Source organism: Salmo salar, chromosome ssa28 (assembly GCF_905237065.1).
Source record: "Salmo salar chromosome ssa28, Ssal_v3.1, whole genome shotgun sequence".
Lineage (NCBI taxonomy): Eukaryota > Metazoa > Chordata > Actinopteri > Salmoniformes > Salmonidae > Salmo > Salmo salar.
The window spans coordinates 4,982,859-5,003,164 of record NC_059469.1 but is presented as its reverse complement, the minus strand read 5'-3'; the positions used below and the strand labels follow the sequence as shown (position 1 = coordinate 5,003,164).

The 20,306-nt window shown below is 44.9% G+C and overlaps 2 protein-coding genes across 3 annotated transcripts; one reads left to right on the top strand and one right to left on the bottom strand.

The window, feature by feature from the left end:
• The first annotated feature begins 29 nt into the window (after nt 1–29).
• Nucleotides 30–7,219, top strand: LOC106589355 (Golgi to ER traffic protein 4 homolog). Its single transcript, XM_014179204.2, has 9 exons — nt 30–795; nt 3,624–3,702; nt 3,869–3,950; nt 4,052–4,201; nt 4,299–4,437; nt 4,565–4,705; nt 4,803–4,878; nt 4,986–5,058; nt 5,182–7,219. The coding sequence occupies exons 1-9, from the start codon at nt 653–655 to the stop codon at nt 5,262–5,264; spliced, it is 966 nt and encodes a 321-aa protein (XP_014034679.1). The 5' UTR covers nt 30–652; the 3' UTR covers nt 5,265–7,219.
• A 98-nt stretch (nt 7,220–7,317) lies between these two features.
• vps35l (VPS35 endosomal protein sorting factor like) lies at nt 7,318–20,304 on the bottom strand. 2 transcript variants are annotated; one of them, XM_014179200.2, is made up of 29 exons: nt 20,062–20,304; nt 19,617–19,716; nt 19,142–19,327; nt 18,786–18,905; nt 18,654–18,678; nt 18,447–18,526; nt 18,217–18,345; nt 18,041–18,125; nt 17,830–17,886; nt 17,650–17,758; nt 16,749–16,796; nt 16,554–16,647; nt 16,107–16,307; nt 14,420–14,466; nt 11,218–11,329; nt 10,960–11,076; nt 10,812–10,865; nt 10,560–10,703; nt 10,375–10,460; nt 10,154–10,234; nt 9,971–10,034; nt 9,763–9,861; nt 9,417–9,494; nt 9,209–9,323; nt 8,967–9,106; nt 8,665–8,830; nt 8,264–8,382; nt 7,999–8,145; nt 7,318–7,894 (listed from the first exon to the last, which is right to left on the bottom strand). In XM_014179200.2, exons 1-29 carry the CDS (start codon nt 20,076–20,078, stop codon nt 7,796–7,798), a joined length of 2,919 nt encoding a protein of 972 aa, XP_014034675.2. In that variant the 5' UTR covers nt 20,079–20,304; the 3' UTR covers nt 7,318–7,795. The 2 variants fall into 2 exon arrangements, with proteins under 2 accessions (XP_014034675.2, XP_014034676.2); XM_014179201.2 differs by having other exon boundaries at nt 17,650–17,746.
• Nucleotides 20,305–20,306: the final 2 nt, after the last annotated feature.

The window sequence follows — 20,306 nt, the reverse complement described above, 5'->3', positions numbered from 1 at the left end:
GGCAGCAGTAAAGAGTTTCGTACTCTAGTCTTTCAGGAAGCCGGTGCTGTATTTTCCCCTCACAGGAGCTGCTCAGAGCTGGACTGGACATATACTGAATCTACACAGAACAGCTATACAGCATAGTGGGAATTCTAGCCAGTTCACTATTCAACGTTTTCTGATACCGTTACATTCAGTAATGTGCTCCACCTTCCAGACCAGGATGAAGTTTGGTTGACATGGGTGCCCCACTGCCGCTGGGATCATGCTGTATATGATCATATATATGATCATTATGAGATGCCTTAAAATGAGAAGTTAATTTAACTAGCTACATTTAACTATTACATTCATGAATAATGTTAGCTTGGCTATCGGTGCTTACCAAGTATCGTCAGAAAGCCAGGTCATAACATAACTACATAACATTAACGCCTTAGACCAGAGCTAATGCACATAGCTAGATAAAGGTAACGAATACAACCATAATGTGTTTCAGTGTCTAAGAAATAGTGAAATGAAAATGGCAGTGAAATATCTAGCAGGGAATTTAGAAATATGAGCGCAAATAACTACGGCAAGTGAAATAGGTCATAGGTATTTTTTTTGTGCATCCGCTTTCTGCACTGTCAACGCTTGGCTTGGTTGTTGGGCCGAGCTGCTGGGAACAATGATGTCGGAGCAGGAGGCTCTGAAGTGCTCCAGCGCAAGAAACCGTGGAGGAACGCAGCGGGTTGAAGGGAAACTGCGAGCCAGTGTAGAAAAGGGAGATTACTATGAGGCTCACCAGATGTACAGAACCTTGTTTTTTAGGTAAGACATTTACATTTTCGTTACCCTGGCTAAATTATCAATTGGATTCTTGGGCCTTCATTTTCCTGATCTTTCTGCTTAGCAACCTTGCTGCCTCCATTATATTGCATGATTCGTCGATTCACGGCACTGCCCCACCCACTCGGGTCAGTCCTTATTTTTGAATGGACAGTTTTATGCGTCAATCACTCAGTCACAAAAGGGAAATTATCCGCCTTGCTAGCTAGCCTAGTTAGCTAATCAATGTCGCAATAATATAAGCTAGCGCCAAACCATCTCCTTTACTAACGTTAGCTAGCTAGCTATCTACCCGCAGTGCCCATGTTCATTTAGTAAAGATACAGTTCACTAACCTGGCACACTTACAAACAGTACAGACTGTCAGCCCAAGCCCAGCAAAAACCATGTCAAGTACTAGTTAGCTAACTAACTTGCCATCTAGCTTGGTTTGTAGTTAGCTGGTTAGTAAATGTAGATAAAAGAAACTAGTTAACGTTAGCTTGTCAACTTTGCTAAGCATGCACAATCAATTAAGCTATGGTGTTTGATATTGCCCATGATTCATGACTTCCCGTCACAATCACTATGGTCTCATTCATTAACTTGCTGTTGGATGAGCTCCCATGTTTCACAGCCTAACTGCACATGAGAACTGTGTGGGCACAGCCTTTACGTTAAGTAAGGGTGTTTTCACATATAGTACTATTTAAAGTGAACTCTGGGGTAAAAAAGGGAAAGAATTACTTTCTCTTTGCATTCACATTGCTATGTTTAGAAAGGTACCAAGATCTTTTTCCAACATTCATTCACTGCACTCTGGGTAAAAGTATAGGACAAGTCATTCCTTCAGACAGCTAGATATACCTAACAATACCAACATACATTTTGGAAGCTAATAGATAGCATTTTGTTTAAACGTGAGACATAGTCATTGTAATCAGAAGATAATATTAACATGTAAATATTATTGGCAACAGATTAAATACCAGTAGAATAACTGCAGATGAAATAATGCTGTAGGCTTAATTGAAAATTGTACACCCAATGTAGGCAACTGACCTTTAAGAGCTAGAATTGATTTTGTGACTATGTTCTGATTCTCACCAAATACACTACATGACCAAAAGTATGTGGACATTTACTTGTCAAACATCTCATTCCAAAATCATGGGCATTAATATGGAGTTGGTCCCCCTTTTGCTGTTGTAACAGCCTCCACTCTTCTGGGAAGGCTTTCAACTAGATATTGGAACATTGCTCCGGGGACTTGCTTGCATTCAACCATAAGAGCATTAGTGAGGTCGGGCGCTGATGTTGGCGATTAGGCCTGGCTTGCAGTCGGCGTTCCAATTCATCCCAAAGGTGTTCGATGGGGTTGTGGTCAGGGCTCGTCTAGAATGTCATTGTATGCTGTAGTGTTAAAATTTCCATTCACTGGAACTAAGGGGCCTAAAAACAGCCCCAGACCATTTTTCCTCTTCCACCAAACGTTACAGTTGGCGCCATGCATTTCGGCAGGTAGCGTTCTCCTGGCATCCGCCAAACCCAGATTAGTCTGTCGGACTGCCAGATGGTGAATCACTCCAGAGAACGCGTTTCCACTGCTCCAGAGTCCAATAGTGGCGAGCTTTACACCACTCCAGCCAACGCTTGCCATTGGGCATGGTGATCTTAGGCTTGTGGGCGGCTGCTTGGCCTTGGAATTTCATTTCAAGAAGCTCCTGATAAACAATTCTTTGCTGACGTTGCTTCGAGGCAGTTTTGAACTAAGTAGTGAGTTTCTTAAACTAGACACTCTAATGTACTTGTCCTCTTGCTCAGTTGTGCACTGGGGCCTCCCACTCCTCTTTCTATTATGGTTAGAGACAGTTTGCGCTGTTCTGTGAAGGGAGTAGTAAACAGTGTTGTGCGAGATCTTCAGTTTCTTGGCAATTTCTCGAATTGAATAGCCGTCATTTCTCAGAACAAGAATAGACTGATGAGTTTCAGAAGAAAGTACTTTGTTTCTGGCCATTTTGAGCCTGTAATTAACCCACAAATGCTGATGCTCCAGATAGTCAACTAGTCTAAAGAAGGCCAGTTTTATTGCTTCCTGAATTAGCACAGCAGTTTTCAGCTGTGCTAACATGATTGCAAAAGGGTTTTCTAATGATCAATTAGCCTTTTAAAATGATAAACTTGGATTAGCTAACACAACATGTTATTGGAACACAGGAGTGATGGTTGCTGATAATGGGCCTCTGTATGCCTATGTAGATATCCCATAAAAAAATCTGCCGTTTCCAGCTACAATAGCCATTTACAACATTAACAACGTCTACACTGTATTTCTGATCAATTTGATGTTATGTTAATGGACAAAAAATGTGCTTTTCTTTCAAAAACAAGGTCATTTCTAAGTGACCCCAAACTTTTGAGCGGTAGTGTATTTTTGTTCACATTGCCCTAAGAAAGGGAACCAGATGGAATTCAAGTGAACCAAACTCAGACCACCTCTCAAGATGGTCTCAGTTCTGTTTGCATTGGGGGCTCTTTTGAGGGGTCTGAGTTCCTTTTGAATTGTTCACTTTCAACTTAACTTACCTTCATTTTTTTTGTGGAGATCACAACATTTGGCTGAAAGGGACCAAGTGTGAAAACACCCTGAGTGACAGTTCACTGTTATTTACTGTTGTGTATTGAGAAATGTTGGCCCAGTGACTGAGTACTACTTTTCAGCCCTCAGTATTTCCTAGTGGGCTACACTACCATTCCTATTGCCACTTTCTTAACCTGCTTTGAATGCAGTTTGTCAGTGACATAACATTTGCCATCTCTGTTTGACACAGGTATATGTCACAGGCGAAGCATGCAGATGCCAGGGAGTTGATGTACAATGGCGCCCAGCTCTTCTTCAGTTACAACCAGGTATAAGAAAGCCTGGCACTGGGGCATTCATACGTTAATGTCGTTTTTGTAGCGTCTCTTTTTGAGTGGAGTCTAAGCGACTATAGCTAGCAATTGTATTAATTCACAACTCAACAATTGTAGAAGGTTCTGTGGCAAATGACTGTCTTTTTTTTGTCATCCGCAGCTAAACAGTGCTGCAGACCTGTCAATGTTGGTGCTGGAGTCTTTGGAGAAATCAGAGGCGACGGTAGAGGATGAAGACTTAGGTGAGCTGAAATACGTAATTCATCGTAGTTAAACATTATGAACATAGTTGGTGTCAGTGTACCGTCGTCTCTGTGTTAACCTCATCTGTGTTGCATTGCAGAGCACCTGGCTAAGCTGTTCAGTTTGATGGACCCCAACTCCCCAGAGAGAGTAGCATTTGTGTCCCGCGCACTCAAGTGGTCCACAGGCGGCTCGGGGAAGCTGGGCTCCCCCAAACTGCATCAGCTCCTGGCAGTCACCTTGTGGAAAGGTATTCAATGGAAAACTCTGAACATTTAAACTGCAAAGATATATATCATTTTTCCCCGAACAAAGAGTTCGAATTAAATCACATTCAATCTGTTTAGAGCAAAACTACAGTGAGTCTCGCTACCACTTCTTGCACTCCTCTGATGGAGAGGGCTGTGCCCAGATGCTGGTGGAGTACTCGGCGCAGCGGGGGTTTCGCAGTGAGGTGGACATGTTTGTGGCGCAGGCCGTCCTACAGTAAGTCTCTGTCTCGCGGCACCTAGATCTGTTTTCAGTCTGTCATCAATAGCCGTTTGCTATGTTGTTTAATTGCTTTTTCAGCTCTGTCCCTCCCTTCCCCTTCTCTCTTTCCCTCACTGCTCAGGTTCCTCTGTCTAAAGAACAAAAACAGTGCATCTGTGGTGTTCAGCACATATACTCAGAAACACCCCTCAATAGAGAAGGGCCCTCCCTTTGTTCAGCCCTTGCTCAACTTCATCTGGTTTCTCTTGCTGGCAGTGGATGGGTAAGGCCGTGTTTGTTCAACCACCCTTCGAATAAAACCCACATTGTTTTGCCAGGTTCTTATAAATGTGCCTCTCCTTGTATGTTCTCCTCTGCAGAGGGAAATTAACAGTGTTCACAGTGCTATGTGAACAGTATCAGCCTTCCCTGAAGAGGGACCCTATGTATAATGAGGTGAGTTTGACCAATTAATGAGTGTCCCTCTGTGGTCACGTAGCATTATAACTCATCATGGTGTCTAATAATAATTTTCCTGTTACATTGACTGCCTGCTGCGTCAGTATCTCGACAGAATAGGTCAGCTTTTCTTTGGGGTGCCACCCAAACAGTCCTCATCATATGGTGGATTGCTCGGTAAGTGCTTGTGACTCACTGCAGACTATTTTTACAAACCCATTCTGATCACCATTGAAACCTGCGTTGGTGGAAACGGTAGTTTTTTTTGTGTTTCATTGAAGTGTGTTCTGTGTCTGTCAGGAAACCTGTTGAACAGCCTGATGGGTTCAGATGAGGAGGGAGAGGAAGCACAGGAGGACGGCAGCCCCATTGAGCTGGACTGAGAGCTCTGGGACGAGCAAGGCTGCCCCCCCCTCCCCTCCCCTCCTCCCAGGGGGTTGCAGAGGCGTGCTGGTCTCCCTACCTCCCAGTTCCCCAAGACATCCAACCAGAACAAAGAGCAGGCCAAACTATCCCTCTCAGCACTGCCTGGACTGCGCAAAAATGCAAATGCTTTCCGTTTGTTACATTATATTTGGTTTTATTTTCATCGTTTTTGTTTCTTCGTTTTGGACAATTTTCTGTGTAGTTTTGGTTTTTTAAAAGGAAAGCAGCTGCAATCCTTACTTCCTGGACTTCTTATTTTCTCTCATCCCCAGGGACAGAAAAGATTCAACAATGGCTGCATATTAATTTGTCATAATTAACTCCTAAAATAACACCTCATCCTGGGATACAACAACAATGAAAAACACTTATTTCTTGGGAGTAACGCTTTTTCTCCCCATTCACCATGCATCCACCGGAGGTGGAGGTAGTAATTTCTATTAAAGAGTTACTCTAACCAACTTGTAATCCATGTAAATGTTCAATAATAATCATGAGTGATTGGGGGTGTGGTGAGCTGCATGGTGTAGTGTCAGTGGGGAGAGACATACAGGTAACTGCCAAAAATAATGGAAACACTTGAGTAAATGAGGGATGAAAGTGTATTGAAAGCAGGTGGATTAACGTCGCATCTTGCTTGGGGTCGTGTATAAAAATGCTGGGCAGGCCATTATTTTGGCTACCATGGCTATTCCCTTATAGGATGACAATGCCCCCATCCACAGGGCACGAGATCTCAACCCAAATGAACAGTTATGTGAGATTCTGGAGCCGTGCCTGAGACGGCGTTTTTTCCATCAACAAAACACCAAATGATGGAATTTCTCGTGGAAGAATGGTGTCGCATCCCTCCAATAGAGTTCCAGACACTAGAATCTATGCCAATGTGCATGGAAGGTGTTCTGGCTCAACGTTCTAATAAGACGCTATGTTGGTGTTTCCTTTATTCTGTCAAGTTACCTGTCGGGCATCGTATACCTGGCTGCAAACTAAAGCCGGATTTGACCACTATTCATAATCTGTTACGTATGGGAGATTACATGTGTTTAAAATCGACAGGAGTGGATGGGTATGCTCAGATCATATATACCTGGCTGTGTGTGTGTGTTGATGAATGTATTTGGCATGTTCATGTAAATGCAAGTCAGTTCCGTTGAAGTCTTCTATATCGGGCGTCCCCCCCCCCAGTACATTTTCAGTTTGAGTTGGTGACTGCTCCATTTTGTCGGTCCAGATGTTTGAGATCAGACGGACGAAGAGAAGATTAAACAACTTGAAACAATCCTCGCCTACCGTATTATATTGTCTATATCCAGAAGCTTAGTTATTTATTTTACCGGGTTGGGCTTAAATGCATACTCCGGTATCCAAAATGAATATTCATTTACATGGAGAGAGTGGTTGTTTAAATCAGTGCTTTTACATTTTCTTCTGCTACTGTAAATGTTTTGGGATTTTTTTTGAATTCATGTTTTACAGGTTTTTACGTGTTTTGGAATTATAACCGCTGTAGAAATTCACACGAGTGAATCTTCCAAACTACTCTACAGCCACCTCGAGATATTTTGTTATTAGAAAGTTCAATCCTTGATAATAGTCAAGATGTCCCATGTTACAACTATAACATCTCTTAACTTAAGAAAACAAGTTAATGCACCAATATGTAGCCCGGATAGCATAAAGGTCTGAATCAAATATTCCTCCTGCTTTGTGAGTCGTACGGTAACGCACAGAACGTTTAGGAAATGATACCGGAGTTGTGTGACCAAAGGCTTTTAGACAGACCAGGGCTCTGGCGAGCTAGCCAGCATGTTGAACATAACATTTTGTTTTTGATTCATTTGAATGCAAAATGGGGGTGGTTTGCCTTTTAAAATGTTACACTAATTGAGTAAATAAACAACTGATGGTAGCTTCTCCGTCCTCACTGTCTGTTTAAAGAGTGCTAGGCTTGAAAGAGTTGTTTGCATTTACGAAGCCAATCATTTGTTACAAATACACAACACCGCCTTGGTTTGGTTTTGCTTTTTTCAAATCACGTACGTTCAGACATTTTACAACGATATACAAAATGTTTGCACAGAATGGAGAAACAATTTCAGTACAGTACAAATCCATAAACAAGTGTACAATCACTGAAATGCAGGGAAGTTTAACGGCATTGCATGAATCTTCATTTTTTTAAATCTTTCCAACAATGGTACCAAGGACCTCTGTTTGCAGGGCTGTCTAGCTCCAGTCCTTGAGGACTGATCTGTCTTGAGTTTTCATATCAATCTGGCAATGAATTAATCAGTTGATTGGCTAGTCTACACACCTAGTTTACTAGGTCCAAATGAAATACTGAAGGATGAGAATCAGAACATGTACAGCCCTCCAAGATCCTGGTTCACAGATCGTGGGCACTAAACAGATAATGCAATTATAAGATGAGGCAATCCCTACAGTGCATATAGATATATGGGAAAAGGGGATGTAGTCAATGTCCTCAGGTCCTGGACTGCAAGGTGAGGCGTTGAAGCATGTCTGAGAAGTGAGCCATGTCTGGCTGCTGGGCCTGGTGCTTGATGAACTCTAGTGTCCGCACCTGTCGAGAAATATGTTGTGTATACAGAGATTTGATTTTACTTGACAGTATCTCTCCTATGTTTTATTGTCCCTATGGCTATAAACTGCCTGTGTTTTACTCACAGAGGTGCGTGTGTTGCAGTAGCCCTGCTTGTGGCTCAGATTCCACAGGTTGACAGCCAGCTGGTTGAGTTTGTTGTTGCGTAGGTCCCCATGAGCCAGGAGGCAGCCGAACAGAGAGAAGGCCAGACTACCCTGTCTATGAACACTCTACAACAGAGGAAGGGACAAGAAGAGATAAGAGAGAGTTAAACATGTTTATGGATAAATACAAAAAAAAAATGTATAACCGGTGACTTTCTCAGGACACTGGCATAGTGTGTCCTACCTCATCTCTACCCAAGGTCTTGAGGTGGTCCAGCACTTGTCCAATCAGAGTTTCACATAACTTGTTGATCTCTGCCAAAAACTTGGGATCTCCTCCATAAAGTGTTTCATTCGAGTCCACTGGAAAAGAGAAAGGAAGGATGTGTGTTAGCTGGCTTTGACTCCAATTATCCTTTAAGTTCACACTTCTATATTTCTAGCCTATTCTGAGAGACCAATATCATATGGCCCTCTGATAGTGGGTTCGATTCCCGGGACCACCCGTACTTAAAAAAATGTATGAACGCATGACTGTAAGCCGCATTGGATAAAAGTGTTTGCTAAAAGCCATATAGTATTATATTACATGCCACATAAACCTGAAAAGTATGGGAGAAGAGGGTGTGTGTTTGTAGGTAGTACCTTTGGGGATGGAATAGAGGTAGCTCTCCTGACTCATGGCAGCCAGTAGTGGCAGGGCGCTGATGTAGACTTGGACCTTGGCGTCACTGTTGTCCTCCCAGGTGTAGTCCTGCACCATGTTGAGCAGCCCACGCACAAGGAACAACACCCCTGCCTCTGGGTGGTCCTGAACACACACACAAACACACACACACACACACACACACACACACACACACACACACACACACACACAGGAAGTACTTCCTTGACATCTATTTCTTTAGTTATTCATTATGGGAAAAGCAGGGATGTTTCCTTACCGGCACAACTAGTAGTGCTGACAGGAAGTTGTTGATGAAGTCAAGCAGGAAGCCCTCAGAAGAGCGCAGTTTGCCCTCGATGCTGATACTGCGTGGCACCTCTGGCAACACACTGACCGCTGCCTTCAGGAATGCATCCGCTAGGAGAGAGCGATAAAAATGAATGAGAATTCACTTCAGAACTGGTGAAAACCTCAGGACTCTGGGTCTGTCTATTCTGAACAGAGCACACTCAGACTCACCCTGGGAAAGACACTGGTTGGCCAGGGCCACCTGCCCAGACAGCAGGTAGAGGTTGAGGCGGCTGAAGATGCTGGTGAGGGAGGGAATGGTGATGAAGCTGTAGGCAGCACATGCCTGAGAGAGAGACCGAGGATTCAGTGATTGTATTAGTGACCATATTGAGGACACAGATGTTGGGGTTATAGACAGTGAGGTAGCATGACCCACCCTGACAAAAGCAGCAGTCTTGCGGGAGTGGCTCCCCCTCATCACACGCCTTGTCTCCATGGCCAGCTGGTTCACAGTCTGGGAGAAGAGGACAAAAGTCCTGCGCGTGTATGTACAGTATATATATATGACCATGACAAAATGATTAAAAGGTTAAGCTAGATTCATATCAACTGTCAAAAGAAGTCGGTTTGTACTGCAACGCAAAGCAGAACCACGTTGAGGTGTGGTCCCACATGCGCGCGCACACACACACACACACACACACATGCACGACACACGCACACACAGATAACACGATGAAGGTAGGGTATGGTGGGTCCCTTGGCTGCTGTGCTGTACTCACGTGGATGAGCTGCACCAGCACTGGCTCCAGGTTACAGAAGGTGGCCCGGGCCTCCACACAGAAACTCAGCTGCTGCTCAAAGTCACGGCCAAACGACACCTGAGAGAGAGAGAGAGACATATGCTGAGTCACTATCTGTCAACCTTGGAAATGCAGGAGGAGAAGGAGTGTCTGGAGAGGATGGGCAGTCTGAGTCGAAGACACTCACCATGCGTATGAAGCCATTGATCAATAAGGCCAGAGATCTCTTCTCATCCTCCAGCGTCAGAGCACTAAGGGACACAGAGAGAGTAGGGTCATTTATAACACACACACACACACACACACACACACACACACACACACACACACACACACACACACACACACACACACACACTTGGCTACTTACTTGACAGAGTCGTGCATGGTCTTGCAGACGTGGAGTAGAGCATTGAGGATGACAGGATCTCTAGTGGGCTCCTGCTGGTGTCTGAGAAGACAGACAGACATGAGGGACAGACACGGAAGCAAACTGACTTCCCACGTACAGTGTGGAAGAGACATTTAGCCTGGGTGACATTAGCCACGTAGCATGACAACAGCAAAAGGTGTTGGCTAAACCAGACATACTTGATGAACACGTCCATGATGGAGCGACACACCTCCACCCTGACGCTGTCCTTCTGGAACATGTCCATGAAGGGAAGGAAACGCTCCTGAGGAGGGGAGGGATCCCAGAGAAACTAGTTAGATCTATCCGCTGCTAAAACACAAGGGATTGTTTGAGACTGGAGAATGTCAACACCAAGTCTTACCATGGAGAAGAGGACAGAGAAGTCATGAAAGTAGGTGAGGATCTTCCGTATCACGGACTGAAGCTGAGGGTAGGCATCCTCAAAGGCCCGGTCTGGGGTCATGTGCTTGATGATGTCAGAGAGCACAGTGTTGACCTCACGTTTCTTAGAATAACATCAGAGAAAATAAGGATTATATAGCAGGAATCATTTCGAGACCCTTGTGCTTAGAACTCTTTCATTGGCACCTCTGGAATTCTCTTGGACACTCACAGTGAAGTGACGACAGGTGAACTCCACCCAGATCTCAGCACAGTTGATGTAATCCTGGAATAAGAGAATGAAACATTTACAACCATTTGTTAATGTGAACCACCAAGCACGCCTTCATCGTCTAAGAGGGTTATTATTTGTTATGTACCTGTGGACTTCGCACTTTGGTGATGACCTTCCAGGCCTCATTGAGGATGGGCAGCCTTTCTGCCTCAGGAGGGTCAGCACAGGCCAGACTGCGGCCCAGAGAGCCAAACAACAGGTGCTGAAGGAGGACAAAGAGAGGAAGTTGAAGAGTAAACAACGCAGATAACAGATAAAAGCTATATTGGAGGCAGAAGGGAGGGGCAACGATGCTATTTTTAGAGCACACTTGGAGGACATGGTGAATGTGGATGTGTCTAACCTTAGGGAATCCTGCCTCATCGCAGTCCTTGATCATGCCGATGAAGTCGGTGGCTCTCGTCGCGATAAACTCCGCCCTGAACGCCCACATCACCGAGTTCAGCAGCAGGGCACTGTGGGGAAATCAACATTGGTTGAGACTCAATACCCAGGTTTGGCTTCCTGTGGACATGGATAATATACTGTACATCTAGTTGATTTTTATATGAAACTTCAAAACCAAACGACAGCCTCGGGTAAGGTTAAGGGGGTTGTATCTTTGTTAACAACAGCTGGTACGCAATCTCTAATGTCAAGGAAGTCTCGAGTTTTTGCTCGCCTGAATTAGAATACCTCATGATGACCTGCAGACCATACTATTTAACAAGATAGTTTTTATCTATACCGAACAAAAATATAAACACAACATGTAAAGTGTTGGTCCCATGTTTCATGAGCTGAAATAAAAGATAGCAGAAATGTTCCGTATGGACAAAAAGCTTATTTCTCAAAAGTGTTGTTCACAAATTTGATTACATCCCTGTTAGTGAGCATTTCTCCTTTGCCAAGATAATCCATCCACCTGACAGGTGTGGCATATCAAAAAGTTGATGAAACAGCATGATCATTACACAGCTGCACCTTGTACTGGGGAAAATAAAAGGCCACTCTAAAATGTTCAGTTTTGTCACACAACGCAATGCCACAGATGTCTCAAGTTTCGAGGGAGCATGCATTTGGCATGCTGACTGCATAAATGTCCACCAAAGCTGTTTCCATGAGAATTGAATGTTCATTTCTCTACCATAAGCCGCCTCCAACGTCATTTTAGAGAATGTGGCAGTACGTCCAACTGGCCTCACAACCACAGACCCCGTGTAACCACGCCAGCCCAGGACCTCCACATCTGGCTTCTTCACCTGCGGGATCGTCTGAGACCAGCTACCCGGACAGCTGATGAAACTGAGGAGTATTTCTGTCTGTAATAAATCTCTTTTGTGGAGAAAAATTCATTCTGATTGGCTGGTCTTGGCTCCCCAGTGGGTGGGCCTATGCCCTCCGAGGCCCACCCATAGCTGTGCCCCTGCCCAGTGAAATCCATAGATTTCCTTATATGAAATGTAAATCAGTAAAATCATTGAAATTGTTTCATGTTGCATTTACATTTCTGTTCAGTATATATTTTTTGAAGCTGTCTATTTACCACCACAAACCGATGCTGGCACTAAGACCGCACTAATTGAGCTGTATGGCGCCGAAATTGCAAAGAAAATGCACATCCAGAGGCGGCGCTCCTAGAGGCCGGTGATTATAATACAGGTAAACTGAAATCCGTTTGACATCATTTTTGTAAGCATGTAACCTGTGCAACTAGAGGCGACAAAAATCTATATCACATTTACTCCATACACAGAAACGAATACAAAGCTCTCCCTCGCACTCTCTTTGACAAATCTGACCATAATTCTATCCTCCTGATTCCTGCTTACAAGCCAAAACTCAAACAGGAAGTATCAATGACGCGCTCAATACGGAAGTGGTCCGATGAAGAGGATGCTAAGCTACAGGACTCTTTCGCTAGCACAGACTGTAAAATGTATCAGGATTCATCTGATAACATTGAGGAGTTTACCACATCAGTCACCGGCTTCATTAATAAGTGCATCGACGTCGTCCCCACAAACTTTGTCACAGACAAAGGGAAACCCATCCGCGAGCTGCCCAGTGACACAAGCCTACCAGACAAGCTAAATGCGGTCTATGCTCGCTTTGAGGCCAGCAACACTGAGGCAAGCAACACTGAACCATGCATGAGAGCTCCAGCTGTTTCACCATCATCCAAGACACCCTGGACCCACTCTAATTCCCATACCGCCCCAACAGATCCACAGATGACGCAATCTCTATTGCACTCCACACCGCCCTCTCCCACTTGGACAAGAAGAACACCTATTTGAGAACGCTGTTCATTGAGTATAGCTCAGTGTTCAACACCATAGTACCTTCCAAGCTCATCACTGAGCTCAGGACCCTGGGACTGAACGCCTCCCTCTGCAACTGGATCCTGGACTTCCTGATGGGCCTCCCCAGGTGGTGAAAGTAGGCAACAACACATCAGCAATGCTGACCCTCAATGCGGGGGACCCTCAGGGGTGCGTGCTTAGTCCCCTCCTGTACTTCCTGTTCACCCACAACTACCTGGCCATGTATGACTCCAACACAATCGTTACGTTTTCTGACAACACGCCGGTGGTTGGCCTGATCACTGATGACGATGAGACAGCCTATAGGGAGGAGGTCAGAGACCTGGCAGTGTGGTGCCAGGACAACAACCTTTCTCTCAATGTCAGCAGGACAAATGAGATGATCGTGGACTACAGGAAACGGCGAGCCAAGAACGCCCTCATCCACAGGAGTGTAGTGGAGCGGGTCGTTAGCTTCAAGTTCTGTGGCGTCCACATCACTAAGGAATTATCATGGTCCACACACACCCCTACACAGCGTCACCATTGAGAGCATCTTGACTGGCTGCATCACCGTTTGGTATAGCAACTGTTTGGCTTCTGAATGCAAGGTGTTACAGAGGGTAGTGCGTATGGCCCAGTACATCCCTGGGGCCGAGCTCCCTGCCATCCAGGACCTCTATACCAGTCAGTGCCAGATGAAGGCCCTAAAAATTGTCAAAGCCACCCAAGTCATAGACTCTACTCACTTCTACCGCACGACAAGTGGTACCGATGCACCAAGTCTGGAACCAACAGGATCCTGAACAGCTTCTACCCCGAAGCCATAAGACTGCTAAATAGTTAAACAATATCTACCTGGACTATCTGCATTGACACTTTTTGCACTAACTCTTTCGACTCATCACATACACTGCTGCTACCATTTGTTATGTATCCTGTTGCCAAGTCACTTTATCCCTACGTACATATCTACCTCAACCTCGTACTCCTGCACATCAACTCAGTACTGGTACCTCGTGTATATAGCCAAGTTATAGTGACTCATTGTGTATTTATTCCTAGAGTTATTTTTTTAATTTTTTATTATTTCTCTATTTTTCTCTCTGCATTGTTGGGTAGGGCCCGTAAGTAAGCTTTTCACTGTTTGTCTACACCTGTCGTTTACGAAGCATGTGACATACAACATTTGATCTGTATTACAGGAACCCAGTGCATCTGGCTTCTAAAGAATTCCCTCTGGTGTAGAGGAGTACTCACTTATTCCCAAGCTTTTTGCACCTCTCCATCATCTCTGTTAGCAGGGCCTGCAATGGAACAATGGATGTCAAATAAACTCAGCAAAAAAAGAAACATCCCTTTCTCAGGACCCTGTCTTTCCAAGGTAATTCGCAAAAATCCAAATAACTTCACAGATCTTCATTGTAAAGGGTTTAAACACTGTTTACCATGCTTGTTCAATGAACCATAAACAATGAATGAACATGCACCTGTGGAACGGTCGTTAAGACACTAACAGCTTACAGATGGTAGGCAATTAAGGTCACAGTTATGAAAACTTAGGACACTAAAGAGGCCTTTCTACTGACTCTGAAAAACACCAGAAGAAAGATGCCCAGGATCCCTGCGCATCTGGTTGAACGTGCCTTAGGCATGCTGCAAGGAGGCATGAGGACTGCAGATGTGGCCAGGGCAATAAACTGCAATGTCTGTACTGTGAAATGCCTAAGACAGCGCTACAGGGAGACAGGACGGACAGCTGATCGTCCTCGCAGTGGCAGACCACATGTAACAACACCTGCACAGGATCGGTATATCCGAACATCACACTTGCGGGACAGGTACAGAATGGCACAACAACTGCCCGATCAGGAACGTACAATCCCGCCATCAGTGCTCAGACTGTCCGCAATAGGCTGAGAGAGGCTGGACTGAGGGCTTGTAGGCCTGTTGTAAGGCAGGTCCTCACCAGACATCACCAACAATGGGCACAAGCCTATGGGCACAAACCCACCGTCGCTGGACCAGACAGGACTGGCAAAAAGTGCTCTTCACTGACTAGTCGCGGTTTTGTCTCACCAGGGGTGATGGTCGGATTTGCGTTTATCGTCGAAGGAATGAGCGTTCCCCCGAGGCCTGTACTCTGGAGCGGGATCGATTTGGAGGTGGAGGGTCCGTCATGGTCTGGGGCGGTGTGTCACAGCATCATCGGACTGAGCTTGTTGTCATTACAGGCAATCTCAACGCTGTGCGTTACAGGGAAGACATCCTCGTCCCTCATGTGGTACCCTTCCTGCAGGCTCATCCTGACATGACCCACGAGCATGACAATGCCAGCAGCCATACTGCTCGTTCTGTGAGTGATTTCCTGCAAGACAGGAATGTCACAGTGTTCTGCCATGGCCAGCAAAGAGCTCGGATCTCAATCCCATTGAGCACGTCTGGGACCTGTTGGATCGGAGGGTGAGGGCTAGGGCCATTCCCCCCAGAAACGTCCGGGAACTTGCAAGTGCCTTGGTGGAAGAGTGGGGTAACATCTCACAGCAAGAACTGCCAAATCTGGTGCAGTCCATGAGGAGGAGATGCACTGCAGTACTTAATGCAGCTGGTGGCCACACCAGATACTGACTGTTACTATTGATTTTGACCCCCTCCCCTTTGTTCAGGGACACATTATTCCATTTCTGTTAGTCACATGTCTGTGGAAATTGTTCAGTTTATGTCTCAGTTGTTGAATCTTGTTATGTTCATACAAATATTTACACATGTTAGGTTTGCTGAAAATAAACGTAGTTGACAGTGAGAGGACGTTTCTTTTTTTTCCTGAGTTTACATGCCAGCCACTGTTATGGGGATATCCCCAATACAATAACTATATAACTGTTATTGGTCAACCTCACTCAATTGTCGGACCACTGTGGATGTGTTATGCTGGGTGGTAATGTACCTCTGGTGCTCTGTAGGAGACACACTGCAGGATCCAGTGGATGGCGGGGGAGTAGAGGGTCAGGTAGACGGGGATCTCCACCCTCTGCAGGACCAGCTGGTTCTGGACACTGTCGCCGTGGATCTGACGGAACGTCCCCAGCAGGTCAAAGAAGTTCTTGTTCAGGCTGTCCTTCAGGTGAGGAGCCACCTCCATCCCAATCTGGCCGGAGAGAGATGGATGCAGAGAGAGGGGATTGGTGGAAACAAGTAGAGGAAGAAAACAGGGAGATTAGAGAGGGAGAAAAGAGATTAAAATAGGGAGAAGAAAGAATTTATCCCATTCTCATGACTGAGTCAAAATGTAATACAGGGGGAAAGAAGCAAGAAGGGCGGTTAAAATCTCTGTAAATGAGGGCAACCAATGAGAGAGAGTTGAGAGAAAATATGTTCTAGAAGCCAGTCTCACCCTACAGAGGTAGGCCCGGGCATACACGGCCACCAGGGGGTCCCCTATCCCCCGGATCATAGCTGTGAGGCGAGGCACCGTCTCCTGGATCCCACTGAGAACACAGAGAGAGGGAGTGAAACCAGTGAACGGATGGCTAGAGGGATGAGAGAGTGGTGCTAGAGCAAGGTGGGGAAACATGGGAGGGATACTAACCACTTGGTCAAGAAACGGTTACACTTCAGGAGAGCTACCTCTACATATCTGCATGTGGAGTCAAGGATTCAACTCAAACCACTATGTAAGGATGTGATCAGAGACATAGGTAGACACAGTGAGCTCCAAAAGGTATTGGGACAGTGACACATTGTTTGTTACTTTTGCTCTGTACTGCAGCACTTTGGATTTGAAATGATGCTAACAGACACACAATTATCATACCCCCCAAAAATTGTTATTGTAATGGTGAGAGGTTAACATGTCTTGGGGGTATGATATTTGTGCGTCTGTAACTTTCTCACTCATCATTATTCAGGATGAATTCAGGACTATCCGTAATCATTGTGGACTATACGTAATCATTGTAGGATCCACATTAATATAGAAGTGTTTAGAAATATATTATATTCTTATTTACAGTAAAAGTGACTAAAAAATGACACAATACATGATTTACCATTCATTTATATAGGGTACAAAATAATCTGAAACGCAACCAAAAACAAACAGCTAATGCATCCAACAAGTTTGAAGTCAGAAGCTTGATGCAATCATTGCATGTTAGGAATATGGGACCAAATACTACACTTTTGACTACTTTAATACACATAAGTGAATTTGTCCCAAAACTTTTAGTCCCCTAAAATGTGTGTGTGTGTGTGTGTGGGGGGGGGGGGGGACTATGTAGCAAAATAGTTGTAATTTCTAAACGGTTCACCCGCTATGGGATGGAAATACCCTCTAATTAAAGCTGACAGTCTGCACTTTAACCTCAGTCATTGTATTATTTAAAATCCAAAGTGCTGAAGTACAGAGACAAAACAACACAAAATAACTGCATGTATGTATGAATAACTTAGTGTGCTACTAGAAAGTTGATGTATATAATAAAGGATACAGTCGAGGGATGAGTTCTCTGATGGAGGCAATTTTGAAGAACCAGTTGAGGCAGGTCTCCTTGGCCGTGTCATTCACTTCATCAGCTGTAAAGGAGTCTGGACAGGGATCTGAATAAATAAATAACTAAGAAAAAAGGAAGGAACCATGGAGAGCACTTGGTTTGACGCACAGGACATACCTGGTAGGGGGCGAGGGTCAGAACACATGGACCAGATCCTCTCATACACCAGACGTCCTAAGAGAGAGAGACATTTTGGTCACCTGACGTAACGTGACCCCTTCCTGACAACAATCAAACCCACTACAGCATCCAATGTGAAAAATGTGACTATGTTACTATAGAATGCCCTGCTATTAATTGAAGTGACATGCCAGTCCTCAGTACTTACCAAAGGTGTCCAGAATGTCTGTGATGAGGACAAACTTGCTTGGGTAGAACTGAATCACAGCTGTGTCTGACAGCAGCTTGGAGCACTAAGACACACACATGCAATGACATAGACTGAAATAACGTTGTAAACATATTACGTTGTAATAGATTTGTTATAAGTATTGCAGTTCTGACCTGGATGACGATTTTGAGGGCCTTGACCTTCTGGTCAGAGGCCCAGGCCTCTTTTAGAGACTGGTTGAGCTCCTCGATACGGTTCACATAGTCCTGCTGGGACAGATTCAGCAGCTCCCGCTGAGACCCCTGACGACATACACACAACATTAGAGACGTAAACACTAACATTCTTGACAACAAACTCAACAGAGAACGTTCTGGCTGTAGATCCATTCTGCTGTACTTACCTCTTCCAGGTCATCCAGCTCCTCTAGGCGAGTTCGCACCTTCTCCGATACAGCAGAGGAGGCAAGACTGGGAGCCTTGCCTGGAGAATGACAGAAGTGCCACAACAATGCACGTGTGCTTGGGTTTTTTGTCTAGACTCAATCGAGCAAGCTTTCAGAATAGGGGATCTTGTATATCAAAGACTATAAATGTTGGAGTAGACTTACCTTTATCTGAGCCCATGAAGAGATTCTGTCAAAAAAAAACAAGAGAGAGAAGTCAGTCTTAGTCCCATTACCAAGGATGGGAAAGGGGAAATGTTTCTCTTGGAGGGATCTTAAAGCACAATCATTGCTCACAATGGAGAGCTTCTCCGTGGTAGTGAACCTGGCAAGGATTTCTCCCCGTTTGGATGACCACGGTTCAAAGTCCACTCCAACCTCATCCTCCTTCTCCCTCCTCTTTCCTCTACCCAAGTCCTGAACAGAGCACAGAAAAAAATATTTCAGTGAAAGAGAGCGAGAGACAGAGAGAGGAGGAAATTGTGCACATTGCTTTATTTTTAACATCCTTTTAAGAGACAATGGCTCCATAACGAGACACGATACAAATATCAGACCCCCCCCCTCCATCACCGTTGTCCCACTATCAACCTCCATTCCATCTATCCCTCAGTGAGAATTTCATTCTATCCACACCCCAGTGAATCACTCACCCCAGTGGAGCTGCTCTGTGAGAGGGTTAGGGGGGACTCGCTGGCAGAGGCTGCAGCAAACATGGACAAGGGGTCTGTTCCATCCAGCATGGAGCTCAGGGGATCTGGTGCCGCAGAGCTGGAAGAGGAGGAAGAGGAGGAGGTGCTGCCTTTACGCGCTCCCCTCCGCGACTTGGAGTCTGTCACCTGTGTGGTATGTATGGATGGGTGGAGGGGGACAAGTTGTTTACTACTGAGCTACACACACACACACGCACACACAGAGAGAGAGAGAGAGAGAGAGAGAGAGAGAGAGAGAGAGAGAGAGAGAGAGAGAGCTATGCTCAAATGATTAGAAACATGTTCTATGGTAGGACGATTTACTCTTGCATTAATAATGATGATGAGGATGTGAAGAAATCAAGCCTACATACAATAAGTATCCATTTCTTTGCCACATATGGTGTGCATCAACAACATACGGTGCCCTACTCACAGTGATGGACTTGAGGGGATGGTAGTCGCTAAACTCCACTGGGGCGACCTCCAGGCCACAGCTCTGCAGTTCAGACTCATACCTGCGTGCACGAGAGTGCCTGTCGCGGAAAACATATGTTACAGCTTGATTTACCCAGAGGTCTCTGGAATAAACCTGCATTAATACAAACACAGCGCAACTTTAGCGAAATATGAGGATCCTGCACGTAGAAGTGCGTTCTTTTTCAGACTGTACTTTGATGCTGAATGTTATGCTAGCTGACATCGAGATAAAAAAAAGAAGTTGACAGCTCGTGACAAGTTATGACAGCAAGATCAGGCAGACCACGCGCATTTTCATTTGTTTTTATGCATCTAGCTATCTTGTTTTGATGTCAATTTCATACTCTTAAGATTTAAAGGACACCAAAAACAGATTTAGGATCAGAAAAGATGCATCTTACCACTGCACAGCAGCCATTTTTCTCCAGTCATATGACGTCTACACTTCCTGGTTGTAGTACTAATTCTGAGACGACACCGTTTTCTCCTCTAATAAGAGATTTGTCCAGATTTTATTTTAAAGTACTCATTAAACATAAAAATCTAAAAAAGGATGGGTGGCTTAGCGTGACTTGAATAGATCCACAGATCAGTAGGGAACGATTTTATTGACATTTCGAAGAGTACGAAAAAACATAATTTCCCA

Coding starts and splice junctions, on each gene's coding strand:
- LOC106589355 (XM_014179204.2), top strand. CDS start 653: ATGATGTCGGAGCAGGAGGCTCTGAAGTGCTCCAGCGCAAGAAACCGT. Junction 3,703..3,868: donor TCTTCTTCAGTTACAACCAG/GTATAAGAAAGC, acceptor TGTCATCCGCAG/CTAAACAGTGCTGCAGACCT. Junction 4,879..4,985: donor GGGACCCTATGTATAATGAG/GTGAGTTTGACC, acceptor CTGCTGCGTCAG/TATCTCGACAGAATAGGTCA.
- vps35l (XM_014179200.2), bottom strand. Junction 9,324..9,416: donor AGACTGCTGCTTTTGTCAGG/GTGGGTCATGCT, acceptor TCTCTCTCTCAG/GCATGTGCTGCCTACAGCTT. Junction 8,146..8,263: donor AGACCTTGGGTAGAGATGAG/GTAGGACACACT, acceptor CCTCTGTTGTAG/AGTGTTCATAGACAGGGTAG.